At 33.5% G+C, this 20,768-nt stretch overlaps 1 protein-coding gene across 1 annotated transcript in view; it reads left to right on the top strand.

Annotated features, from left to right (window-relative positions):
* The window catches only part of jak2a (Janus kinase 2a), a 103,692-nt gene that overhangs the window by 71,544 nt on the left and 11,380 nt on the right, over positions 1 to 20,768 (top strand). Inside the window, exons 17-19 of the mRNA XM_061932116.1 lie at positions 7,517 to 7,667; positions 7,739 to 7,872; positions 7,938 to 8,127. Of these exons, the coding sequence (XP_061788100.1) occupies positions 7,517 to 7,667; positions 7,739 to 7,872; positions 7,938 to 8,127 (475 nt within the window). The remainder of the gene's footprint in view (positions 1 to 7,516; positions 7,668 to 7,738; positions 7,873 to 7,937; positions 8,128 to 20,768) is intronic.

Below are 20,768 nucleotides of genomic sequence, written 5' to 3'. Positions count from 1 at the left end.
CGTTCACAACAACACAACAGATGACGTGTTGTGTGTGTTTGATTGTTTGTACATTGATGTTACATCCATGATGTCGTTCACAACAACACAACAGATGACATGTGTTGTGTGTGTTTGATTGTTTGTATATTGATGTTACATCCATGATGTCGTTCACAACAACACAACAGATGACTTGTTGTGTGTGTTTGATTGTTTGTACATTGATGTTACATCCATGATGTCGTTCACAACAACACAACAGATGACATGTGTTGTGTGTGTATGACTGTTTGTACATTGATGTTACATCCATGATGTCGTTCACAACAACACAACAGATGACATGTGTTGTGTGTGTATGATTGTTTGTACATTGATGTTACATCCATGATGTCGTTCACAACAACACAACAGATGACATGTGTTGTGTGTGTATGATTGTTTGTACATTGATGTTACATCCATGATGTCGTTCACAACAACACAACAGATGGCATGTGTTGGGCGTGTATGATTGTTTGTACATTGATGTTACATCCATGATGTCGTTCACAACAACACAACAGATGGCATGTGTTGTGTGTGTATGATTGTTTGTACATTGATGTTACATCCATGATGTCGTTCACAACAACACAACAGATGACATGTGTTGTGTGTGTATGATTGTTTGTACATTGATGTTACATCCATGATGTCGTTCACAACAACACAACAGATGACATGTGTTGTGTGTGTATGATTGTTTGTACATTGATGTTACATCCATGATGTCGTTCACAACAACACAACAGATGACGTGTGTGTATGATTGTTTGTACATTGATGTTACATCCATGATGTCGTTCACAACAACACAACAGATGACATGTGTTGTGTGTGTATGACTGTTTGTACATTGATGTTACATCCATGATGTCGTTCACAACAACACAACAGATGATGTGTTGTGTGTGTTTGATTATTTGTACATCGATGTTACATCCATGATGTCGTTCACAACAACACAACAGATGACATGTGTTGTGTGTGTATGATTGTTTGTACATTGATGTTACATCCATGATGTCGTTCACAACAACACAACAGATGAGATGTGTTGTGTGTGTATGATTGTTTGTACATTGATGTTACATCCATGATGTCGTTCACAACAACACAACAGATGACATGTGTTGTGTGTGTATGATTGTTTGTACATTGATGTTACATTCATGATGTCGTTCACAACAACACAACAGATGGCATGTGTTGTGTGTGTATGATTGTTTGTACATTGATGTTACATCCATGATGTCGTTCACAACAACACAACAGATGACATGTGTTGTGTGTGTATGACAGTTTGTACATTGATGTTATATCCATGATGTCGTTCACAACAACACAACAGATGACATGTGTTGTGTGTGTATGATTGTTTGTACATTGATGTTACATCCATGATGTCGTTCACAACAACACAACAGATGACATGTGTTGTGTGTGTATGATTGTTTGTACATTGATGTTACATCCATGATGTCGTTCACAACAACACAACAGATGACGTGTGTGTATGATTGTTTGTACATTGATGTTACATCCATGATGTCGTTCACAACAACACAACAGATGACATGTGTTGTGTGTGTATGACTGTTTGTACATTGATGTTACATCCATGATGTCGTTCACAACAACACAACAGATGATGTGTTGTGTGTGTTTGATTATTTGTACATCGATGTTACATCCATGATGTCGTTCACAACAACACAACAGATGACATGTGTTGTGTGTGTATGATTGTTTGTACATTGATGTTACATCCATGATGTCGTTCACAACAACACAACAGATGAGATGTGTTGTGTGTGTATGATTGTTTGTACATTGATGTTACATCCATGATGTCGTTCACAACAACACAACAGATGACATGTGTTGTGTGTGTATGATTGTTTGTACATTGATGTTACATTCATGATGTCGTTCACAACAACACAACAGATGGCATGTGTTGTGTGTGTATGATTGTTTGTACATTGATGTTACATCCATGATGTCGTTCACAACAACACAACAGATGACATGTGTTGTGTGTGTATGACAGTTTGTACATTGATGTTATATCCATGATGTCGTTCACAACAACACAACAGATGACATGTGTTGTGTGTGTATGATTGTTTGTACATTGATGTTACATCCATGATGTCGTTCACAACAACACAACAGATGACATGTGTTGTGTGTGTATGATTGTTTGTACATCGATGTTACATCCATGATGTCGTTCACAACAACACAACAGATGACGTGTTGTGTGTGTTTGATTGTTTGTACATTGATGTTACATCCATGATGTCGTTCACAACAACACAACAGATGACATGTGTTGGGCGTGTATGATTGTTTGTACATTGATGTTACATCCATGATGTCGTTCACAACAACACAACAGCTGACATGTGTTGTGTGTGTATGACAGTTTGTACATTGATGTTATATCCATGATGTCGTTCACAACAACACAACAGATGACATGTGTTGTGTGTGTATGACAGTTTGTACATTGATGTTATATCCATGATGTCGTTCACAACAGATGACATGTGTTGTTTGTGTATGATTGTTTGTACATTGATGTTACATCCATGATGTCGTTCACAACAACACAACAGCTGACATGTGTTGTGTGTGTGTATGATTGTTTGTACATTGATGTTACATCCATGATGTCGTTCACAACAACACAACAGATGACATGTGTTGGGCGTGTATGATTGTTTGTACATTGATGTTACATCCATGATGTCGTTCACAACAACACAACAGATGACATGTGTTGTGTGTGTATGACAGTTTGTACATTGATGTTATATCCATGATGTCGTTCACAACAACACAACAGATGACATGTGTTGTGTGTGTATGACAGTTTGTACATTGATGTTATATCCATGATGTCGTTCACAACAGATGACATGTGTTGTTTGTGTATGATTGTTTGTACATTGATGTTACATCCATGATGTCGTTCACAACAACACAACAGCTGACATGTGTTGTGTGTGTGTATGATTGTTTGTACATTGATGTTACATCCATGATGTCGTTCACAACAACACAACAGATGACGTGTTGTGTGTGTTTGATTGTTTGTACATCGATGTTACATCCATGATGTCGTTCACAACAACACAACAGATGACGTGTTGTGTGTGTTTGATTGTTTGTACATCGATGTTACATCCATGATGTCGTTCACAACAACACAACAGCTGACATGTGTTGTGTGTGTGTATGATTGTTTGTACATTGATGTTACATCCATGATGTCGTTCACAACAACACAACAGATGACGTGTTGTGTGTGTATGATTGTTTGTACATTGATGTTACATCCATGATGTCGTTCACAACACAACAGATGACATGTGTTGTGTGTGTATGATTGTTTGTACATTGATGTTACATCCATGATGTCGTTCACAACAACACAACAGATGACATGTGTTGTGTGTGTATGATTGTTTGTACATTGATGTTACATCCATGATGTCGTTCACAACAACACAACAGATGGCGTGTTGTGTGTGTTTGATTGTTTGAACATTGATGTTACATCCATGATGTCGTTCACAACAACACAACAGATGACGTGTTGTGTGTGTATGATTGTTTGTACATCGATGTTACATCCATGATATCGTTCACAACAACACAACAGATGATATGTGTTGTGTGTGTATGATTGTTTGTACATCGATGTTACATCCATGATGTCGTTCACAACAACACAACAGATGGCATGTGTTGTGTGTGTATGATTGTTTGTACATTGATGTTACATCCATGATGTCGTTCACAACAACACAACAGATGACATGTGTTGTGTGTGTATGACTGTTTGTACATTGATGTTACATCCATGATGTCGTTCACAACAACACAACAGATGACGTGTTGTGTGTGTTTGATTGTTTGTACATTGATGTTACATCCATGATGTCGTTCACAACAACACAACAGATGACATGTGTTGTGTGTGTATGATTGTTTGTACATTGATGTTACATCCATGATGTCGTTCACAACAACACAACAGATGGCGTGTTGTGTGTGTTTGATTGTTTGAACATTGATATTACATCCATGATGTCGTTCACAACAACACAACAGATGACGTGTTGTGTGTGTATGATTGTTTGTACATCGATGTTACATCCATGATGTCGTTCACAACAACACAACAGATGGCATGTGTTGTGTGTGTATGATTGTTTGTACATTGATGTTACATCCATGATGTCGTTCACAACAACACAACAGATGACGTGTTGTGTGTGTTTGATTATTTGTACATCGATGTTACATCCATGATGTCGTTCACAACAACACAACAGATGACATGTGTTGTGTGTGTATGATTGTTTGTACATTGATGTTACATCCATGATGTCGTTCACAACAGATGACATGTGTTGTGTGTGTATGATTGTTTGTACATCGATGTTACATCCATGATGTCGTTCACAACAACACAACAGATGGCATGTGTTGTGTGTGTATGATTGTTTGTACATTGATGTTACATCCATGATGTCGTTCACAACAACACAACAGATGACATGTGTTGTGTGTGTTTGATTGTTTGAACATTGATATTACATCCATGATGTCGTTCACAACAACACAACAGATGACATGTGTTGTGTGTGTATGATTGTTTGTACATCGATGTTACATCCATGATGTCGTTCACAACAACACAACAGATGGCATGTGTTGTGTGTGTATGATTGTTTGTACATTGATGTTACATCCATGATGTCGTTCACAACAACACAACAGATGACGTGTTGTGTGTGTTTGATTATTTGTACATCGATGTTACATCCATGATGTCGTTCACAACAACACAACAGATGGCATGTGTTGTGTGTGTGTATGATTGTTTGTACATTGATGTTACATCCATGATGTCGTTCACAACAACACAACAGATGACATGTGTTGTGTGTGTATGATTGTTTGTACATTGATGTTACATCCATGATGTCGTTCACAACAACACAACAGATGACATGTGTTGTGTGTGTATGATTGTTTGTACATTGATGTTATATCCATGATGTCGTTCACAACAACACAACAGATGACATGTGTTGTGTGTGTATGACAGTTTGTACATTGATGTTACATCCATGATGTCGTTCACAACAACACAACAGATGGCATGTGTTGTGTGTGTATGATTGTTTGTACATTGATGTTACATCCATGATGTCGTTCACAACAACACAACAGATGACATGTGTTGTGTGTGTGTGTGAGTGTTTGTACATTGATGTTACATCCATGATGTCGTTCACAACAACACAACAGATGACATGTGTTGTGTGTGTATGATTGTTTGTACATTGATGTTACATCCATGATGTCCTTCACAACAACACAACAGATGACATGTGTTGTGTGTGTATGACAGTTTGTACATTGATGTTATATCCATGATGTCGTTCACAACAACACAACAGATGACGTGTTGTGTGTGTGTGATTGTTTGTACATTGATGTTACATCCATGATGTCGTTCACAACAGATGACATGTGTTGTGTGTGTGTGTGTGATTGTTTGTACATTGATGTTACATCCATGATGTCATTCACAACAACACAACAGATGACATGTGTTGTGTGTGTGTATGATTGTTTGTACATTGATGTTACATCCATGATGTCATTCACAACAACACAACAGATGACGTGTTGTGTGTGTTTGATTGTTTGTACATTGATGTTACATCCATGATGTCGTTCACAACAACACAACAGATGACATGTGTTGTGTGTGTGTGTGTGATTGTTTGTACATTGATGTTACATCCATGATGTCGTTCACAACAACACAACAGATGACGTGTTGTGTGTGTATGATTGTTTGTACATTGAAGTTACATCCATGATGTCGTTCACAACAACACAACAGATGAGATGTGTTGTGTGTGTGTATGATTGTTTGTACATTGATGTTACAGCCATGATGTTGTTCACAACAACACAACAGATGGCATGTGTTGTGTGTGTATGATTGTTTGTACATTGATGTTACATCCATGATGTCGTTCACAACAACACAACAGATGACATGTGTTGTGTGTGTATGATTGTTTGTACATTGATGTTACATCCATGATGTCGTTCACAACAACACAACAGATGACATGTGTTGTGTGTGTATGATTGTTTGTACATTGATGTTACATCCATGATGTCGTTCACAACAACACAACAGATGGCATGTGTTGTGTGTGTATGATTGTTTGTACATTGATGTTACAGCCATGATGTTGTTCACAACAACACAACAGATGACATGTGTTGTGTGTGTATGATTGTTTGTACACTGATGTTACATCCATGATGTCGTTCACAACAGATGACATGTGTTGTGTGTGTACATTGATGCACATGCAGGGGAAACAGGGGTCAATCGTCGAGCCCTGACTGGAGGGCGAGGCAGGCATAAATAGCAGCCTGATTGGCAACTGCAACCAGGTGTGCCAGGCTGCCAATCAGGGACAGGTGAGGGATACGAGCACTCAGGGAAGACATGCAGGAAGTGGAACTGAAATAATAGCGCTGAAAGGAAATAAACACAAACTAAGGAAAGATAACAACACGTGAATGTGACAATGCTGGTTTTTACCTAAGTCCATTTTTGAGTAATGTTGTGTGTCGTCAAGTTTTAGTGTTGCTTGCTGGCGTCATTTCTTGAACAGGCAGTCCGCACGCATCTCTTATGTGTGACTGCCATCTACTGGTCACACTGGTCCCAAATCAAATTGCTTAAAGGTTGGTAAGCACAACCAGAATTATGTGCATTAGGCGCTCCGTGTTATCAGGCGCACTGTCCACCGATGAGAAAATGGAAGAATGTTAGGTGCGCCTTATAGTCTGAAACATAAAGAACTTTTTGTGTTGAGTTTAGTGATTATTGATTAGACTTACACGCATTCTTTTTTTTCTAATATAATATTTTCCTGATGCTGTCAGGTTCAAACATTGATGACATCTATTAAACAGACAAGAAGCAAGGAATCATGTTCAATTTGGCTCAATATTGGGCTGTATACTTAGTTACAGTTCCAACCTACGCTCTAAGGTACAGGCCCACGTGCTCCTCTATTTATTTGGGTTACATCACTGAGGCTGCTTCTGAAGGAAGGAGGTCATTTCAGCAGCCCCATTTAGACACAATATATGATTATTCAGAAATGTAAATGTGCTGACACTCGTGATATCGCCCTGTCTCTGCTTTGTCTGCGTCACGGTACTCGATGTTTGTCCTTGGCAGTCAGACACTGACAGACACAAACACTGATACGAGACGACTCGCAATCCCTTTGCACAGATAGAAAAGTAGAACTTCAGCACAATAGATAATAACTATAGCAACGGCCTTTAAGCATAATAGTTGTGTGATAATGTATACATAGAAGTGTGAAAGTGTCCAGCCCTGGTTGAGGTTGTGTTGTGTGCACAGAAGATGATGTTCTACGAGGACCGCCACCAGCTGCCAGCTCCCAAATGGACGGAGCTGGCCAACCTGATCCACAGCTGCATGGACTACGAGCCCACTCAGCGCCCGTCCTTCCGAGCCGTCATCCGAGACCTCAACAGTCTGTTCACGCCAGGCACGGACACTTCCTGTGCACGTCACGTGACCCGGGGCGTCGCTTTCACACGTCTGCTGATCCCCTTGCAGACTACGAGCTGCTGGTGGAGAGCGACATGGTGCCCGCCCGGGCGCGGGGCCTGGGCTTCCCGTGGGCCTCCGAGTGCCAGGAGCCCGCGCAGTTTGAGGAGCGACACCTCATCTTCCTCAAGCAGCTGGGAAAGGTCAGTCAGGCCTCACCTTCCACGTCCGCCATCTTGCTTTGAAACGCGCCCGTCGGTCCTGGCAGGGGAACTTTGGCAGCGTGGAGATGTGCAGGTACGACCCGCTGCAGGACAGCACGGGCGAGGTGGTGGCCGTCAAGAAGCTGCAGCACAGCTCCGCCGAGCACCTGCGCGACTTTGAGCGCGAGATCGAGATCCTCAAGTCTCTTCACCACGACAACATCGTCAAGTACAAAGGAGTGTGCTACAGCGCAGGTAAGTCTGTGGCCTGCAGCTACACCGCAGCTAAGCACGCAACCAGGATTTGACAAAGACCGAGGGATCCCAGCACCATATCAATATTACCTTGATACAACCACGTAATAGATGTCATATATCACATACAACAATGTAATAGATGTCATATATCACATACAACAATGTAATAGATGTCATATATCACATACAACAATGTAATAGATGTCATATATCACATACAACAATGTAATAGGTGTCATATATCACATACAACAATGTAATAGATGTCATATATCACATACAACAACGTAATAGATGTCATATATCACATACAACAACGTAATAGATGTCATATATCACATACAACAACATAATAGATGTTATACATCACATACAACAATGTAATAGATGTCATATATCACATACAACAATGTAATAGATGTCATATATCACATACAACAACGTAATAGATGTCATATATCACATACAACAACATAATAGATGTTATACATCACATACAACAATGTAATAGATGTCATATATCACATACAACAATGTAATAGATGTCATATATCACATACAACAATGTAATAGATGTCATATATCACATACAACACTGTAATAGATGTCATATATCACATACACAACGTAATAGATGTGATATATCACATATAACAACGTAATCGATGTCATATATCACATACAACAATGTAATAGATGTCATATATCACATACAACAATGTAATATATGTCATATACCACATACAACAATGTAGTAGATGTCATATATCACAAACAACAATGTAATAGATGTCATATATCACATACAACAACGTAATAGATGTGATATATCACATATAACAACGTAATCGATGTCATATATCACATACAACAACGTAATACATGTCATATATCACATACAACCACGTAATAGATGTCATATATCACATACAACACTGTAATAGATGTCATATCACATACAACAATGTAATAGATGTCATATATCACATACAACAACGTAATAGATGTCATACATCACATACAACACTGTAATAGATGTCATATATCACATACAACAACGTAATAGATGTGATATATCACATATAACAACGTAATCGATGTCATATATCATATACAACAATGTAATAGATGTCATATATCACATACAACAATGTAATAGATGTCATATATCACATACAACAATGTAGTAGATGTCATATATCACATACAACAATGTAGTAGATGTCATATATCACATACAACAATGTAATAGATGTCATATATCACATACAACAATGTAATAGATGTCATATATCACATACAACAATGTAGTAGATGTCATATATCACATACAACAATGTAATAGATGTCACATATCACATACAACAACGTAATAGATGTGATATATCACATATAACAACGTAATCGATGTCATATCACATACAACAATGTAATAGATGTCATACATCACATACAACAATGTAATAGATGTCATACATCACATACAACAATGTAATAGATGTCATATATCACATACAACAATGTAATATATGTCATATATCACATACAACAATGTAGTAGATGTCATATATCACATACAACAACGTAATAGATGTCATATCACATACAACAATGTAATAGATGTCATATATCACATACAACAATGTCATAGATGTCATATATCACATACAACAACGTAATAGATGTCATATATCACATACAACAACGTAATAGATGTCATATATCACATACAACAACGTAATACATGTCATATATCACATACAACAATGTAATAGATGTCATATATCACAGACAACAATGTAATAGATGTCATATATCACATACAACAACGTAATACATGTCATATATCACATACAACCACGTAATAGATGTCATACATCACATACAACAATGTAATAGATGTCATATATCACATACCTCCGTTGTGTCCTTGAGCAAGACACTTCACCCTTGCTCCTGATGGGACTGGTTAGCGCCGTGCATGGCAGCTCACGCCATCAGTGTGTGAATGTTTGAATGTGTGTGTGTGAATGGGTGAATGTGGAAAATAGTGTCAAAGCGCTTTGAGTTCCTTAAAAAGGTAGAAAAGCGCTATACAAGTACGACCCATTTACCATTTACCATTACCATACAACACTGTAATAGATGTCATATCACATACAACAACGTAATAAATGTCATTTATCACATACAACAACGTAATAGGTGTCATATATCACATACAACAACGTAATAGATGTCATATATCACATACAACAATGTAATAGATGTCATATATCACATACAACAATGTAATAGATGTCATATATCACATACAACAATGTAATAGATGTCATATATCACATACAACAATGTAATAGGTGTCATATATCACATACAACAATGTAATAGATGTCATATATCACATACAACAACGTAATAGATGTCATATATCACATACAACAACGTAATAGATGTCATATATCACATACAACAACATAATAGATGTTATACATCACATACAACAATGTAATAGATGTCATATATCACATACAACAATGTAATAGATGTCATATATCACATACAACAACGTAATAGATGTCATATATCACATACAACAACATAATAGATGTTATACATCACATACAACAATGTAATAGATGTCATATATCACATACAACAATGTAATAGATGTCATATATCACATACAACAATGTAATAGATGTCATATATCACATACAACACTGTAATAGATGTCATATATCACATACACAACGTAATAGATGTGATATATCACATATAACAACGTAATCGATGTCATATATCACATACAACAATGTAATAGATGTCATATATCACATACAACAATGTAATATATGTCATATACCACATACAACAATGTAGTAGATGTCATATATCACAAACAACAATGTAATAGATGTCATATATCACATACAACAACGTAATAGATGTGATATATCACATATAACAACGTAATCGATGTCATATATCACATACAACAACGTAATACATGTCATATATCACATACAACCACGTAATAGATGTCATATATCACATACAACACTGTAATAGATGTCATATCACATACAACAATGTAATAGATGTCATATATCACATACAACAACGTAATAGATGTCATACATCACATACAACACTGTAATAGATGTCATATATCACATACAACAACGTAATAGATGTGATATATCACATATAACAACGTAATCGATGTCATATATCATATACAACAATGTAATAGATGTCATATATCACATACAACAATGTAATAGATGTCATATATCACATACAACAATGTAGTAGATGTCATATATCACATACAACAATGTAGTAGATGTCATATATCACATACAACAATGTAATAGATGTCATATATCACATACAACAATGTAATAGATGTCATATATCACATACAACAATGTAGTAGATGTCATATATCACATACAACAATGTAATAGATGTCACATATCACATACAACAACGTAATAGATGTGATATATCACATATAACAACGTAATCGATGTCATATCACATACAACAATGTAATAGATGTCATACATCACATACAACAATGTAATAGATGTCATACATCACATACAACAATGTAATAGATGTCATATATCACATACAACAATGTAATATATGTCATATATCACATACAACAATGTAGTAGATGTCATATATCACATACAACAACGTAATAGATGTCATATCACATACAACAATGTAATAGATGTCATATATCACATACAACAATGTCATAGATGTCATATATCACATACAACAACGTAATAGATGTCATATATCACATACAACAACGTAATAGATGTCATATATCACATACAACAACGTAATACATGTCATATATCACATACAACAATGTAATAGATGTCATATATCACAGACAACAATGTAATAGATGTCATATATCACATACAACAACGTAATACATGTCATATATCACATACAACCACGTAATAGATGTCATACATCACATACAACAATGTAATAGATGTCATATATCACATACCTCCGTTGTGTCCTTGAGCAAGACACTTCACCCTTGCTCCTGATGGGACTGGTTAGCGCCGTGCATGGCAGCTCACGCCATCAGTGTGTGAATGTTTGAATGTGTGTGTGTGAATGGGTGAATGTGGAAAATAGTGTCAAAGCGCTTTGAGTTCCTTAAAAAGGTAGAAAAGCGCTATACAAGTACGACCCATTTACCATTTACCATTACCATACAACACTGTAATAGATGTCATATCACATACAACAACGTAATAAATGTCATTTATCACATACAACAACGTAATAGGTGTCATATATCACATACAACAACGTAATAGATGTCATATATCACATACAACAACGTAATAGATGTCATATATCACATACAACAATGTAATAGATGTGATATATCACATACAACAACATAATAGATGTCATTTATCACATACAACAACGTAATAGGTGTCATATATCACATACAACAACGTAATAGATGTCATATATCACATACAACAACGTAATAGATGTCATATATCACATACAACAATGTAATAGATGTGATATATCACATACAACAACATAATAGATGTCATATATCACATACAACAACGTAATAGATGTCATACATCACATACAACACTGTAATAGATGTCATATATGACATACAACAACGTAATAGATGTCATATATCACATACAACAACGTAATAGATGTCATATATCACATACAACAATGTAATAGATGTCATATATCACATACAACAATGTAATAGATGTCATATATCACATACAACAATGTAATTGATGTCATATATCACATACAACAATGTAATAGATGTCATATATCACATACAACAATGTAATAGATGTCATATATCACATACAACAATGTAATAGATGTCATATATCACATACAACAATGTAATAGATGTCATATATCACATACAACAATGTAATAGATGTCATATATCACATACAACAACGTAATAGATGTCATATATCACATACAACAATGTAATAGATGTCATATATCACATACAACAATGTAATACATGTCATATATCACATACAACAATGTAATACATGTCATATATCATATACAACAATGTAATACATGTCATATCACATACAACAATGTAATAGATGTCATATATCACATACAACCACGTAATAGATGTCATATATCACATACAACAATGTAATAGATGTCATATATCACATACAACAATGTAATAGATGTCATATATCACATACAACAACGTAATAGATGTCATATATCACATACAACAATGTAATAGATGTCATATATCACATACAACAACGTAATAGATGTCATATATCACATACAACAACGTAATAGATGTCATATATCACATACAAGAATGTAATAGATGTCATATATCACATACAACAACGTAATGGATGTCATATATCATACAACAATGTAATAGATGTCATATCACATACAACAACGTAATAGATGTGATATATCACATACAACAATGTAATAGATGTCATGTATCACATACAACAATGTAATAGATGTCATATATCACATACAACAATGTAATAGATGTCATATCACATACAACAACGTAATAGATGTGATATATCACATACAACAATGTAATAGATGTCATGTATCACATACAACAATGTAATAGATGTCATATATCACATACAACAATCTAATAGATGTCATATATCACATACAACAATCTAATAGATGTCATATATCACATACAACAATGTAATGGATGTCATATATCACATACAACAATGTAATAGATGTCATATATCACATACAACAATGTAATAGATGTCATATATCACATACAACAATGTAATATGTCATATATCACATACAACAATGTAATAGATGTCATATATCACATACAACAATGTAATAGATGTCATATATCACATACAACACTGTAATAGATGTCATATATCACATACAACAACGTAATAGATGTGATATATCACATATAACAACGTAATCGATGTCATATATCACATACAACAATGTAATAGATGTCATATATCACATACAACAATGTAATATATGTCATATACCACATACAACAATGTAGTAGATGTCATATATCACAAACAACAATGTAATAGATGTCATATCACATACAACAACGTAATAGATGTGATATATCACATATAACAACGTAATCGATGTCATATATCACATACAACAACGTAATACATGTCATATATCACATACAACCACGTAATAGATGTCATATATCACATACAACACTGTAATAGATGTCATATCACATACAACAATGTAATAGATGTCATATATCACATACAACAACGTAATAGATGTCATACATCACATACAACACTGTAATAGATGTCATATATCCCATACAACAACGTAATAGATGTGATATATCACATATAACAACGTAATCGATGTCATATATCACATACAACAATGTAATAGATGTCATATATCACATACAACAATGTAATAGATGTCATATATCACATACAACAATGTAGTAGATGTCATACATCACATACAACAATGTAATAGATGTCATACATCACATACAACAATGTAATAGATGTCATATATCACATACAACAATGTAATATATGTCATATATCACATACAACAATGTAGTAGATGTCATATATCACATACAACAACGTAATAGATGTCATATATCACATACAACAATGTAATAGATGTCATATATGACATACAACAATGTAATAGATGTCATATATCACATACAACAACGTAATACATGTCATATATCACATACAACAATGTAATAGATGTCATATATCACAGACAACAATGTAATAGATGTCATATATCACATACAACAACGTAATACATGTCATATATCACATACAACAATGTAATAGATGTCATATATCAGATACCTCCGTTGTGTCCTTGAGCAAGACACTTCACCCTTGCTCCTGATGGGACTGGTTAGCGCCGTGCATGGCAGCTCACGCCATCAGTGTGTGAATGTTTGAATGTGTGTGTGTGAATGGGTGAATGTGGAAAATAGTGTCAAAGCGCTTTGAGTTCCTTAAAAAGGTAGAAAAGCGCTATACAAGTACGACCCATTTACCATTTACCATTACCATATAACACTGTAATAGATGTCATATCACATACAACAACGTAATAAATGTCATTTATCACATACAACAACGTAATAGGTGTCATATATCACATACAACAACGTAATAGATGTCATATATCACATACAACAACGTAATAGATGTCATATATCACATACAACAACGTAATAGATGTCATACATCACATACAACACTGTAATAGATGTCATATATGACATACAACAACGTAATAGATGTCATATATCACATACAACAACGTAATAGATGTCATATATCACATACAACAATGTAATATATGTCATATATCACATACAACAATGTAATAGATGTCATATATCACATACAACAATGTAATAGATGTCATATATCACATACAACAATGTAATTGATGTCATATATCACATACAACAATGTAATAGATGTCATATATCACATACAACAATGTAATAGATGTCATATATCACATACAACAATGTAATAGATGTCATATAGCACATACAACAATGTAATAGATGTCATATATCACATACAACAATGTAATAGATGTCATATATCACATACAACAACGTAATAGATGTCATATATCACATACAACAATGTAATAGATGTCATATATCACATACAACAACGTAATGGATGTCATATATCATACAACAATGTAATAGATGTCATATCACATACAACAACGTAATAGATGTGATATATCACATACAACAATGTAATAGATGTCATGTATCACATACAACAATGTAATAGATGTCATATATCACATACAACAATGTAATAGATGTCATATCACATACAACAACGTAATAGATGTGATATATCACATACAACAATGTAATAGATGTCATGTATCACATACAACAATGTAATAGATGTCATATATCACATACAACAATGTAATAGATGTCATATATCACATACAACAATGTAATAGATGTCATATATCACATACAACAATGTAATTGATGTCATATATCACATACAACAATGTAATAGATGTCATGTATCACATACAACAATGTAATAGATGTCATATATCACATACAACAATGTAATAGATGTCATATATCACATACAACAATGTAATAGATGTCATATATCACATACAACAATGTAATAGATGTCATATATCACATACAACAATGTAATTGATGTCATATATCACATACAACAATGTAATAGATGTCATATATCACATACAACAATGTAATAGATGTCATATATCACATACAACAATGTAATAGATGTCATATATCACATACAACAATGTAATAGATGTCATATATCACATACAACAATGTAATAGATGTCATATATCACATACAACAACGTAATAGATGTCATATATCACATACAACAATGTAATAGATGTCATATATCACATACAACAATGTAATACATGTCATATATCACATACAACAATGTAATACATGTCATATATCATATACAACAATGTAATACATGTCATATCACATACAACAATGTAATAGATGTCATATATCACATACAACCACGTAATAGATGTCATATATCACATACAACAATGTAATAGATGTCATATATCACATACAACAATGTAATAGATGTCATATATCACATACAACAACGTAATAGATGTCATATATCACATACAACAATGTAATAGATGTCATATATCACATACAACAACGTAATAGATGTCATATATCACATACAACAACGTAATAGATGTCATATATCACATACAAGAATGTAATAGATGTCATATATCACATACAACAACGTAATGGATGTCATATATCATACAACAATGTAATAGATGTCATATCACATACAACAACGTAATAGATGTGATATATCACATACAACAATGTAATAGATGTCATGTATCACATACAACAATGTAATAGATGTCATATATCACATACAACAATGTAATAGATGTCATATCACATACAACAACGTAATAGATGTGATATATCACATACAACAATGTAATAGATGTCATGTATCACATACAACAATGTAATAGATGTCATATATCACATACAACAATCTAATAGATGTCATATATCACATACAACAATCTAATAGATGTCATATATCACATACAACAATGTAATGGATGTCATATATCACATACAACAATGTAATAGATGTCATATATCACATACAACAATGTAATAGATGTCATATATCACATACAACAATGTAATATGTCATATATCACATACAACAATGTAATAGATGTCATATATCACATACAACAATGTAATAGATGTCATATATCACATACAACACTGTAATAGATGTCATATATCACATACAACAACGTAATAGATGTGATATATCACATATAACAACGTAATCGATGTCATATATCACATACAACAATGTAATAGATGTCATATATCACATACAACAATGTAATAGATGTCATATCACATACAACAACGTAATAGATGTGATATATCACATATAACAACGTAATCGATGTCATATATCACATACAACAACGTAATACATGTCATATATCACATACAACCACGTAATAGATGTCATATATCACATACAACACTGTAATAGATGTCATATCACATACAACAATGTAATAGATGTCATATATCACATACAACAACGTAATAGATGTCATACATCACATACAACACTGTAATAGATGTCATATATCCCATACAACAACGTAATAGATGTGATATATCACATATAACAACGTAATCGATGTCATATATCACATACAACAATGTAATAGATGTCATATATCACATACAACAATGTAATAGATGTCATATATCACATACAACAATGTAGTAGATGTCATACATCACATACAACAATGTAATAGATGTCATATCACATACAACAACGTAATAGATGTGATATATCACATACAACAATGTAATAGATGTCATGTATCACATACAACAATGTAATAGATGTCATATATCACATACAACAATCTAATAGATGTCATATATCACATACAACAATCTAATAGATGTCATATATCACATACAACAATGTAATGGATGTCATATATCACATACAACAATGTAATAGATGTCATATATCACATACAACAATGTAATAGATGTCATATATCACATACAACAATGTAATATGTCATATATCACATACAACAATGTAATAGATGTCATATATCACATACAACAATGTAATAGATGTCATATATCACATACAACACTGTAATAGATGTCATATATCACATACAACAACGTAATAGATGTGATATATCACATATAACAACGTAATCGATGTCATATATCACATACAACAATGTAATAGATGTCATATATCACATACAACAATGTAATAGATGTCATATCACATACAACAACGTAATAGATGTGATATATCACATATAACAACGTAATCGATGTCATATATCACATACAACAACGTAATACATGTCATATATCACATACAACCACGTAATAGATGTCATATATCACATACAACACTGTAATAGATGTCATATCACATACAACAATGTAATAGATGTCATATATCACATACAACAACGTAATAGATGTCATACATCACATACAACACTGTAATAGATGTCATATATCCCATACAACAACGTAATAGATGTGATATATCACATATAACAACGTAATCGATGTCATATATCACATACAACAATGTAATAGATGTCATATATCACATACAACAATGTAATAGATGTCATATATCACATACAACAATGTAGTAGATGTCATACATCACATACAACAATGTAATAGATGTCATACATCACATACAACAATGTAATAGATGTCATATATCACATACAACAATGTAATATATGTCATATATCACATACAACAATGTAGTAGATGTCATATATCACATACAACAACGTAATAGATGTCATATATCACATACAACAATGTAATAGATGTCATATATGACATACAACAATGTAATAGATGTCATATATCACATACAACAACGTAATACATGTCATATATCACATACAACAATGTAATAGATGTCATATATCACAGACAACAATGTAATAGATGTCATATATCACATACAACAACGTAATACATGTCATATATCACATACAACAATGTAATAGATGTCATATATCACATACCTCCGTTGTGTCCTTGAGCAAGACACTTCACCCTTGCTCCTGATGGGACTGGTTAGCGCCGTGCATGGCAGCTCACGCCATCAGTGTGTGAATGTTTGAATGTGTGTGTGTGAATGGGTGAATGTGGAAAATAGTGTCAAAGCGCTTTGAGTTCCTTAAAAAGGTAGAAAAGCGCTATACAAGTACGACCCATTTACCATTTACCATTACCATATAACACTGTAATAGATGTCATATCACATACAACAACGTAATAAATGTCATTTATCACATACAACAACGTAATAGGTGTCATATATCACATACAACAACGTAATAGATGTCATATATCACATACAACAACGTAATAGATGTCATATATCACATACAACAACGTAATAGATGTCATACATCACATACAACACTGTAATAGATGTCATATATGACATACAACAACGTAATAGATGTCATATATCACATACAACAACGTAATAGATGTCATATATCACATACAACAATGTAATAGATGTCATATATCACATACAACAATGTAATAGATGTCATATATCACATACAACAATGTAATAGATGTCATATATCACATACAACAATGTAATTGATGTCATATATCACATACAACAATGTAATAGATGTCATATATCACATACAACAATGTAATAGATGTCATATATCACATACAACAATGTAATAGATGTCATATATCACATACAACAATGTAATAGATGTCATATATCACATACAACAATGTAATAGATGTCATATATCACATACAACAACGTAATAGATGTCATATATCACATACAACAATGTAATAGATGTCATATATCACATACAACAACGTAATGGATGTCATATATCATACAACAATGTAATAGATGTCATATCACATACAACAACGTAATAGATGTGATATATCACATACAACAATGTAATAGATGTCATGTATCACATACAACAATGTAATAGATGTCATATATCACATACAACAATGTAATAGATGTCATATCACATACAACAACGTAATAGATGTGATATATCACATACAACAATGTAATAGATGTCATGTATCACATACAACAATGTAATAGATGTCATATATCACATACAACAATGTAATAGATGTCATATATCACATACAACAATCTAATAGATGTCATATATCACATACAACAATGTAATGGATGTCATATATCACATACAACAATGTAATAGATGTCATATATCACATACAACAATGTAATAGATGTCATATATCACATACAACAATGTAATATGTCATATATCACATACAACAATGTAGTAGATGTCATATATCACATACAACATTGTAATAGGTGTCATATATCACATACAACAAT

This window comes from Nerophis lumbriciformis, linkage group LG39, assembly GCF_033978685.3.
Source record: "Nerophis lumbriciformis linkage group LG39, RoL_Nlum_v2.1, whole genome shotgun sequence".
Taxonomy (NCBI): domain Eukaryota; kingdom Metazoa; phylum Chordata; class Actinopteri; order Syngnathiformes; family Syngnathidae; genus Nerophis; species Nerophis lumbriciformis.
This window is presented reverse-complemented; position numbering and strand designations above follow the sequence as displayed.